Here is a 10,666-nt window from a genome sequence, read left to right on the forward strand (position 1 = left end):
TGTGACTAGTAGCACTCAGTCCCTAACTTGTCACCATTGTCCAAGGACATTCTATGTGCTTAGACAAACATCCACACTGTTTTAAATACAGTCATAAAGGGAGGATAAAGCAAGACCTCCCTCAGAGGCTTGGTGGGGAGAGCATAATTGAGGGTGAGGTAGCTGGCAGACACAGAAATACCCTCAGGCTTGTGAATGAAAGCTCGGGTGCACAGCCCTGAAGAGCCTGCTCTTCCACCTCAGCCCACCCAGCTCTGTAGACCTCCCAGCTTCTGCGTGCATCCGTGGCAGCAGAAAACGAGAGAACCAGGGTTGGTCTCACCAGGACATTGAGCCCTCTCTCTTTACACACTGCCTTGTTGTTGGAAGAAATTAACCAGAAAGAGTGCCTAGAATCCAAAAGATGGGCTGGTTGTTGTACACAGTGATGGGAAAACTACTTAAAAGCCTTGTTGTCTCGTCTGGTTTAATTTCTGCCTGCAGATGTCCTCACAGTGTTAACAGGCATCGGATAAATAGTATTGCCTGAATAAATAATAGTGTTTGGAGTACCCAAGTCGGGAAACCCAGCTCTGGGCCTGAACTGAGGGTTCTACCATTGATTTTTTCCAGCGTTGCGCTTTTTAAGTATGGTTTGTGCCTTCTGTAGCCTCTCAGAGCTGTCACCGCTCTCACGGGCTGTGGACATGGATGTGCAGAAGGAACATGTTTTGAAGTTACTAGTAAGGTGATGATTTAGGAACGCATCTCGAATGGCCCGTGTGTGTGTGTGTGTGTGTGTGTGTGTGTGTGTGTGTGTGTGTGTGTGTGTGTGAATTGCACGCATGTGTGCGTCTGCATAGGTTTTGGAGAAGAAGTTGGAGGCACCATCTTAGCATCTCTGCCCGAGCTGAGGCTAGAGTGTCAGCTCATTTGATAGAGGCTTAACTACTACAGGCTCACAAGCACCTGCTACTCCAGCTCCAGTGGGTCTAAGGTCCTCTTATCTCCTCTGTGTGCCCCAGGCAGGCACGTGGTGAACAAACATATGTGCATACATACAGACACAACACCTACACACACACTCTTTATTTTCAGAAGACCTGATAAACAATGTTTTATCATGACATTAAAAAATCACTCATCCTCTTGACCATATTGCTACATTTTGGATTTTTTTGTTTGTTTGTTTGTTTTTGTTTTCCCTTATCAATAGAGTAGTGTCTTTGAGATGACTCCACCCACCTACAGAAATTTAAGAATTACTTAACTTGTAGTGTGGGGGGTATAGGTACGGTAGCAATGTGCTTTCCTAGCCTGCAGGATGCCCTGGGCTCTATCCTCAGCACCACATAAAACCAGGCATAGCAGTGCACACCTGCAAACCTCGGCCCTCCAGAAGTGGAACAAGGAGGCTGCAGCTCAAGTTCATTCTTGTGCAGTAGTCAGTTTGAGGACAGTCTGAGGTACATGAGAAAAACCAACAAAACCCAAGTACAGACACAGCTCAGCACTTTACTACATCCAGAACGTGACCGTCTCGATTTTTCCTTTGCTCAGGCCTTTCTGACAGCCATTGGGGACAAGAACCACAGGGCTATGCTCGCCCTGGAGCACATGTTCGCTCCTGTTCTGGACGGTGCTGTGTCCACTCTGCTGGGTGTACTGATGCTTGCGGGATCCGAATTTGACTTCATTGTCAGGTAAGCAGAAATGGAAGAGGAGGCTTGATACAGAAAATTGTTAACTGTCTTTGTGGCTTATTCCTTCCCTGTCTGGTAGGGGATGAATCTCAGCCTGTCTCTTACAGGCATCCTGGTCTAGCAGTATCTTGGGTTAGAGTAGGGACAACTCCACAACTTAAAAGAGCATGTGGTGGCCAGCCCACGTGTTGAAATCCCAGTTGCAAACATCTATCGAGGGATGACTGAGGGATTAATTATCCAGTAATTAATAACGTTCAGCTTTGGCTCCCCTTCCTTCAGAACCGTGGAGGGGATGGGGATGTAAGCTCACTGGGGTGCTAGGAGTGCGTGAAGCCTTGGATTCCATCTTCTAGACCGTGTAAAACAGGTGCAGGTAGCTCAGCTCCCTCCATAGTCCCAATCCTTGGCTAGAGTTTGAGGTTAGCCAGGAATACACGAGACCCCCGCCTTAAAGCAAAAGTAGAAAGAAAACCTAGTCTGCCTTTAACATGGTCACCTAGCTCTACGTGCACGTGGGAAATGAGGACGGTGCGCCCAGATTTTGTGTTTAGGTCTCTTCTGAGGTTTCGTAAGTGCTGAACACCTGACTGCAGGGTCAAACTTAGAGACTGTAAGCTTGGCCTGTGTACTCCTTCCTCTTTGCGTCACAAGGCAGGATTTGGTCCCTTTGGGTAAGGTGCTGACTTTGCAAAGTAAAGGACAATGGGTTTTCATTTTGGAAAGACTCTTAACTGCCCAAGAAAGAAATAACTTTAAAGCAATGTTTTCTTCACTGGGTGGCTACTGGATTAAAACCATGATCCACCGGAGAGGGAAAACCAATGTCTAAAGATACCAGTATGTCTTTAGACTAAGAGGCTGTGTACGGTGCTCCATGTCTGGAGAGATGACCTAATCCAGCTGTTCTTGGAAGCACTGTTTAGTTTTTCTTTTATCGGTACTCTTTGAAACAGGATTGGCTCTGTGCTTCCCTGGCTGGGCTACAACTCCCGTACCTTCTGTCTACTCTTCAGACTACATTTTAGGAAAAACAGTAGTGTGTATTAAAAGCAGGAAAATGTGAGGAAGACAAGAAAATGTTTTTTAAAGGGTCGGGTGTTTTGGGTTTTGTTTGTTTGTTTATGAAACAGGTCCCATGTAGCCCAGGCTTGCCTCAAACTCCTGTAGCAGAGAATGGCTTTGAATTGCTGATTGGCCTGCCTCAGCCTCCTAAGTGCTAAAATTATAAGCATGCGCTGCCACATCTGGCTCTAATCGAGCTTTACCCGTGTATACACACAGGCTAGCCAAGTAGGGGAAGTTCACAATTTCAAATAAAAAAAAAAGAGAGGGAGGTTTAGCTGGAAGTGTTAGCTGAATGCATGGGACAAGAGAATTCAGTCCCCACTACCAGAGGAGGGAAAAGAAAGGACCTGAGTTCATTGACCAGTCTGGAGGCATAGCCCCTTGGGCAGCCAAGCTTCTGGCAGGTCAGTCTTTCTGAATGAGGGTACAGTTGGCTCTTGGTGGGTAGAGTAGGCAGAGATTGACTCTGTTTCAATGTAAACTACCACTCCTATATAATATGCTCCCTCACCATCTGGAACTGTTAAAGTACAGATTGACAGAGGTCCTTGCTGACAGACGGCTCCCAGGTGAGCCTGAGCGTGCTGGTATTCACACAGCCTATTGGTAAGTTGGTGAACTGATGAGAAGCTTCTCATTTGCCAAATAGCACTGCGATGGTTGCTCTAACCTAGGTCCTGGTTTGGGGGTGTTGACTTGGCGGTTGTTTCTGCTGCACACTCTTACACAGATACTAGTTTTGTCTTACCTGGTGTAAATGCCCAATGCCAAATGGGACTGATTCGGTATGGTCTCTTGGCTCTGCCAACACAAAGGCAACGACGGCCTCACAAGTGCCGTTTTTTATGATTACTGGCGAGTAGCGTGGAACCCGTCTCTGCTGTGTGTCTCATTGTCTGCAGGGATTGGGAGATACAAGTCTCCCCGGGCAGTTCAAAGCCAAGAGGAAGTTGGGTGTTGCTGAGACCTTGCAGGTCAAGTCAGCTGAGGAGATGGTGCGCTGCTTTACAAAGGATACTAAGGAGCACAGCCTTTCCCCTCCTCCTGTCCTAGCTGGGCCTGCTCATTCCCTCCCAGGGATATCAGGGTTTCTGTTTCAAGCACTTAGAAGGGCTTCCCGTTTTCTAAAATAGGATGGATAAAGCCCTCACCAGAGTCAAATAAATGAGCAGACACTGTATACATGAAGCCGTCAGAAATCTAATTGGTCTGTTTATGTTGCAGCTAGATGGATAGGATGCAAATGTCTTAATGCCTGCTGCTGATAGATGCCTGCACCAAAAGTTCCACAGTTTACGTTAGAGCGAGACGTTGGCGGCTTGGGTTTTTAACTAATGCAACTCAGCAGGTTTTAGTGTTTACAATAGCTGTAAGGTATTTGTATTTTTATAGGGATCCTCTCTCCTTTCATCTAATGTCAAAACATACGTAGACATGGCGTTGCAGGGTAGCTGTTCAGTTTTATGATCCAGGGGACCATTAACAGATAGAAATCTAGCCTTCCCTCTTTTCTTTCCAGAACATCCTATACCCCAGCCCCCAGCCCCAACCTTTCCATCAAAGCCCTAGAAATCATTAGTTCCAGAAAAGCATCCTTGCGTGGAGTGCACACCCTCCAGCTGTGCAGAGTGCTGACCAGAGGCGGGCCCTGGCTGACAGGTTTACCTTGGTATTCTTGAAGGATCCCAGACCTTTTAGCCCTCAATGGTGGGAACGCAGAACTCGCCGTTCACTCTCCCTCTTCGACCGTGGTGCTTCAGCCTTTATGTTTGAATTGGCTGACGCAAAACAAGAGTATTCAAAGATGCTAAATTGTTCAACAAAAGATTGGCCCGCAGAGCAGCCCTGCCATTGTGGAGCGCCCTCGCCCTGTACAATGCCCTGGCTCTCACAGAATGGGCAGCGTTTTTCTTTGCAGAAAGCTGGTTCCTGTGTTCTAAAAAAAAAAAAAAAAAAGGTTGCAATTGGAGCTATTTGGTAAAACTGGAACCCAGAGAAACTCTAGGCAGAACGTCGTGCTTAATGAAAGCCCAGGGAAAGCCTTACCTGATGCACTGGAGACCTAATTAGAGATTCTGCTGTAAGAGGCAGGGGTATTTCACAGTGGATTAACTGCCTGCAGAAGCAGGCTGCTTTTCCTCCTGGGCCAAATTGTTTAAATTCTACACCCTCCACTTCATTGGTTTGCTTCTGCCGGGTTTCGAGAGGGGCCCCTCCCTCGGTATTGTGTCTGTGCTTTCAGATTGCCCAGCCGTTCAGCTCGCATTCCATATTTCTGGGTTGGGTCTAACACGTTCGTGAATAACATCGTGGGCAGGAGATTGCAGCAAATTAACATTTTTTTCCCCCTCCACGAGCTAACACTGTAGGGTGTGGAATGTAGTCCTCCGAGTCGTAAGGATGAAAAGGAGCAAAATCCCAAACTAACCTTGTGCCGAGTTTGAACTGGGGTTTCCTAGCTGACTTCTCAGCGGAGTGGGTTTGTTGAGCGAAGTGGTGGGAAGTAACCTTTGGGTGCCTAGCGGGTGGAGTGCTTTCCTTCCACACTGACAGGTCCCAAATCCCTTCTGTCTTCCAGATACTTCTTTGCTGTCCTGGCCATCCTCACCGTCTTGGGAGTTCTCAATGGACTGGTTCTGCTGCCTGTACTCTTATCCTTCTTCGGACCATGTCCTGAGGTCAGTGATTGCTCCCTGATGCCAACGCTACCCCTGATTAAGAGATTCAGGTGCTGGCCCTATTCACAGACGGTCTGGGCTTTTCAATAAACATCCATTAACAGCGACTGTTTCACTTTTCCCTTTGACCAACCAATGGGTAGCTTCCATCTTGAGGATGTGTAAAAAGGAAAGTTTTCTACATCAGACAAGTGTTTGGGCTTAATAAGACAAGATAGATAAAAGATACTGCCCGCCTTTCCGGTGTTGGAAGATGGGGCAATATTTTTGTGCCCGAATCTTGAGCGTCTTCCAGATAGCAGGGAAAAGGGAAGTAGATACAGTATAATGTGTGGGGTTCCCTTATGAGGTCACAGAGGCCGGCAAATAATCCTAGGCTTTGAACTGCGAAAGTGACCAGCGGGGAAACAAACGTAACACTTTTATTTGGAAACCTCCTTAAACAGGTGTCTCCAGCCAACGGCCTAAACCGGCTGCCCACTCCTTCGCCTGAGCCGCCCCCAAGCGTCGTCCGGTTTGCCGTGCCTCCTGGTCACACAAACAATGGGTCTGATTCCTCTGACTCCGAGTACAGCTCTCAGACCACGGTGTCTGGCATCAGTGAGGAGCTCAGGCACTATGAAGCACAGCAGGGCACCGGAGGTCCTGCCCACCAAGTGATTGTGGAAGCCACAGAAAACCCCGTCTTTGCCCGGTCCACTGTAAGTCACCTGGGGGACTGGGGAAGATTCATTTGTCCTGTGGCAGTGGGCCAGGAAATTCAGGGGAGGCCCTTGCCTGCTCTGAGCAGCAGCAGATCTTATAGACAGATGGGGTGTAAGGAAAAAAGTGCACACACCAGGTCAAATCACCGGAAACTGCCTGTGTGCCATTCTTGGTAAACTGTGACGTGCTTCCTTTTAATCTTGTGGACTGAAACAGGGCAGTTCCAGCATTGTTACAGGGAGGCATAGTTTAGTGCCGAAGTGCTTGCCTAGCATTCTGAAAGCCCTGGGGCTCATCCCCAGCCCTGCCCTTAAGCAGAGTGGACTCGGCTTTAGGACCTTTATCTCCTTCCTCCTTTCTTATCCCTACACACTGTCTGTCATTTCGGAACAACCCATGAGGACGTGTAACAAACAGCGGTGTACCACCACAAGAAGCATTTATTATTTTTTTTTTCCCTGCTCTTGTCTCTAGTGCCTTTAAATGGCCTTGCCACAAAGTTGTTTTAATTAGTATCTAAGGCTTTCCCGTAGCTTTGTGGCTTCAAGCTCTTTTTGCTGTAGATGGCTGGAGATCCATTGAAAGTACTCAGAGACCTCCTGAGTACTTAATTCCAGAAGGTAGTGAGGAATCTGCAGGCTCTTTCTTACCCACACCAGCCCACCCCTACCCCCCCCCCTGACCCCACCCCGCTCACCCCCCATCTTGAAGAGTTAAGGAAGGCTCCAAGGCTCCTATTGCTTGCCTGAGGCCCCCCACCCACCATGTTTACAGGAAATGTGTATTCCAGTTCCAGGCTAGAGCAGCCTTCCATGAAGGAGAGAGGGGCTGGCCAGTGAATTGTGTCCCCGTCTTCTGTCCACCCCCCCCCAACACACACACATACACACACACCCGTGACGATGCCCTGCTGAGCTGCAGTGTGAATCTGGTTCTGTTCAGCAGGAGCCTAAAAATAGGTACAAGCTCACCGACTTTGAAGTTGGTCACGGTCCTTTTGATTGATGTGGCCACTGTGTTGCTCCGAGCTTTGTACAGAGACCCAGAAACCGGATTCCTAATCGTCAGGCAGAGATGTACTGCCTAACAGAAGTATCCGTGTGGAAGTTTTGGCTCTGCTCTTACTACAGTGCATTAGCTTCTGGCCGTACCTGGCTTGGGGCCGGGAACAGGTGACACAAAGCTCATATGACCCCCAGAGTCGGGAGCCATACACTTCTAAAAGCTACTGTGTATGGTTGCGTATTTCCGAGACACCCAGCCTCTTGGCCATCCAGGACTTGGTAGTTTTGAGGCGAAGAACCTAGGCTGGGCTGAGCTAGGTGAGGCTGTTGGTTGTGGGAATGCTCCTGTAGCTGTCTATGGGAAACAGTTCTGTGCCTCCAGCCAGCTATGCTGGAGCAGGCAGGATTCATATCCTGGAGGTTCCTAAAGGAATAGGTGTTTTGTGGGCAGAAGGCCACCATCCTCCCTCCCTATGTTAACCTCTATCTCCTCTGTAGGTGGTGCATCCTGACTCCAGACATCAGCCTCCCTTGAACCCTCGGCAACAGCCCCACCTGGACTCTGGCTCCCTGTCCCCTGGACGGCAAGGCCAGCAGCCTCGAAGGGATCCCCCCAGAGAAGGCTTGCGGCCACCCCCCTACAGACCGCGCAGAGACGCTTTTGAAATTTCTACTGAAGGGCATTCTGGCCCTAGCAATAGGGACCGCTCGGGCCCCCGTGGGGCCCGTTCTCACAACCCTCGGAACCCAACGTCCACTGCCATGGGCAGCTCTGTGCCCAGCTACTGCCAGCCTATCACCACTGTGACGGCTTCCGCTTCTGTAACTGTCGCTGTGCACCCCCCACCTGGACCTGGGCGCAACCCCCGAGGGGGACCCTGTCCAGGCTACGAGAGCTACCCTGAGACTGATCACGGGGTGTTCGAGGATCCCCATGTGCCTTTTCATGTCAGGTGTGAGAGGAGGGACTCGAAGGTGGAGGTTATAGAACTGCAGGACGTGGAGTGTGAGGAGAGGCCGTGGGGGAGCAGCTCCAACTGAGGTGTGTACCACAGGTATCCAGTGGTGCTTCCCGGGGCCATCTGAGCAGTGTCCCAAACTGGAACTTGGGGGTTGGGGGTGGGGAGACCTTTTATTCCCAAGGCAAAGCTGGTGAGGCCAAACTCTCATCCTTAGAGTAGCAGTTCCGTTCCAAACTGGATTTCTTTTCTTTCACTATTACTCTCTCGAATTCGAGTTTAACGGCTTTACCTGGTTACAGCAGAGTTCTAACAAGCCTGCGGATGACTTTACGGGGTGAAAAATTGATGAAATGCGTTTCTAGCGCCACAGTCGTCCCCATTGCAGGGTTTCAGGGCTCTCAGCTGCCCATCCGGAGTTAAGAGCTATGCTGTGTGAGGCGCACAGTTCAGTGTGGTCGTGACCATAACGTGACCTCCTTTTTTGTTCTCTTTTAAAGGGTAATTAAAATCTGAAGCAAAGAGGCCAAAGATTGGAAAGCCCCGCCCCCCCCACCTCTTTCCAGAACTGACTGCTTGAAGACAACTGCTTGGAATTATGGGAAAGCAGTTCATTGTTACTGTAACTGATTGTATTATTTTGTGAAATATTTCTATAAATATTTAAGAGGTGTACACATGTAATATACATGGAAATGTTGTACAGTCTATTGCCTGGGGCCTCTCCACTCCTGCCCCAGAGTGGGGAGACCACAGGGGTCCTCTCCCCTGTGTACATTGGTCTCTGTGCTGCAACCAAGCTTAACCTAGTTTTTAAAAAAGAAATCTCCCAGCATATGTCGCTGCTGCTTAAATATTGTATAATTTACTTGTATAATTCTATGCAAATATTGCTTATGTAATAGGATTGTTTGTAAAGGTTTCTGTTTAAAATATTTTAAATTTGCATATCACAACCCTGTGGTAGGATGAATTGTTACTGTTAACTTTTGAACACGCTATGCGTGGTTATTGTTTAACGAGCAGACATGAAGAGAACAGGTTAATCCCAGTGGCTTCTCTAGGGGTAGTTTGTATGCGGTTCGCATGGGTGGGTGGGTGTGTGCATGTGACTTTCCAATGTACTGTACTGTGATTTTGTTGTTGTAGTTCTTCTTCTTTGTGTTTTTCTTTGCTTTGTATGATCTTAGCTCTGGCCTAGGTGAGCTGAGACGGTCTGGGTCTTTTTCCTGTCTTGATGCTGGTAGAAGGGTAACCCCAATCATCCGTCTTATTCTCTGGGACTGTTCAGAGAAAGCCAGATTTGCTTCATGCCTATGGCTGCTTCTGAGGTAGCCCTCCAAGCACCTCTCCTTGTGTTTCAAAGACAAGATGTTCTCACAGACATAGTGTTGCCTATTAAGGCCTCTCTATACTCAGCAATCATCCCTGGTGATGAAAAATTGGACAACATTGCCTTGTGGTGAGTCTCAGCTGGGTCATGAGATTACCCTCTAGGAACGTGTGGTTGTCCCTTTCTGATGATCACACATGCACATAGCCTCCCAGATGCAGGCCAAAAAGCCCTATTTCATTGAAGGTCTACATTCAAGCCTTTACCCTCCTTGCTGTGACTGCCTGGCTGGGGCACGCTAATAGTTGTACAGTCTGCTGTGTGGGGTGGGTTTCTAAGGACGCTTTCCTACACGTCTTACCCTGTGCACACTTCGTTCTCCACTGTTAGCCTCCATCCATGAAAGGGCAGGAAGATGCCCCCCTGTAGCAGTATATAGAGGAAGGAAACTGGTACCTGTGGAAGCTGTCGTGAGGAGTGCACTCTGTGGACTGGAAAAATTTAAGGTGATGAGTCTCTAGTAGTACCAGCAATCTAGTGCCCTCAGACTCTAAAGCGTATCCCCCAAACTGTAAGGTTCTAATTGGAAGCCACCTGTGACTACCGTGCGTGTGTGCATGTGTGTGTGTGTGTGTCTGTCTGTCTGTCTCTGTGTGTGTGTACGCCAGAGGCCCTGGCCATTGACTGCTACTGTCTTAATGCCTGTCAAGCCACTGTCTGCCTACCGAACACCAGCTCTGCTCAGGTATCTTGCACCCTGAGTCGAGGAGGGAGACGTAATTTGCCGAAGCCGTTTTTGGCGGTAGTTCTTGGTTGTGTCCCTCACCCCCGAGCCTTGCGCATGTGACAGAAGGAATTCCGTACAGCCTCTTGGCTTCCGTGCATCATGAATCACATCAGCCAGGGCAGGAAGGACACGGAGCTGGCAGGAGACTAAAGTCAGAGTGTGTGTCTCTTGTCTGTCTCTCTCGTAGTTTTTATTTTGTCTGTATTGTTTGTTCATTTGGATGTTTTAATTTTTAAAAGAAAAGATCTTTGCTGATATTTATAATTTTGTATCATAAGAATGTCCTCCAGAATTTGTCATGCCAGTTTATAACAGAAAAAAAAATTGCAGGGATTTTATTTCTATTGGAAACACTATTGCAGTTATGTTTTACTTTTGAACAGAAGTTTTATTTGTATAGAGTGCTTACTAATGTTAAATAGTTCAGAGTATATAACATTTATGTTAAGG

The 10,666-nt window shown here is 48.2% G+C and overlaps 1 protein-coding gene across 4 annotated transcripts in view; it reads left to right on the forward strand.

Annotated features, from left to right (window-relative positions):
* The window catches only part of Ptch1 (patched 1), a 63,984-nt gene extending 54,289 nt beyond the window's left edge, over positions 1–9,695 (forward strand). For all 4 annotated transcript variants that reach the window (XM_032884189.1, XM_032884188.1, XM_032884192.1 and 1 more), the window contains 5 exons: positions 1,540–1,682; positions 5,329–5,428; positions 5,875–6,129; positions 7,636–8,179; positions 8,597–9,695. In XM_032884189.1, coding sequence (XP_032740080.1) covers positions 1,540–1,682; positions 5,329–5,428; positions 5,875–6,129; positions 7,636–8,178 — 1,041 coding nt within the window. In that variant the 3' untranslated portion in view covers position 8,179; positions 8,597–9,695. The remainder of the gene's footprint in view (positions 1–1,539; positions 1,683–5,328; positions 5,429–5,874; positions 6,130–7,635; positions 8,180–8,596) is intronic.
* The last annotated feature ends 971 nt before the right edge of the window (positions 9,696–10,666 follow it).

Source organism: Rattus rattus, chromosome 14 (genome assembly GCF_011064425.1).
Source record: "Rattus rattus isolate New Zealand chromosome 14, Rrattus_CSIRO_v1, whole genome shotgun sequence".
Lineage (NCBI taxonomy): Eukaryota > Metazoa > Chordata > Mammalia > Rodentia > Muridae > Rattus > Rattus rattus.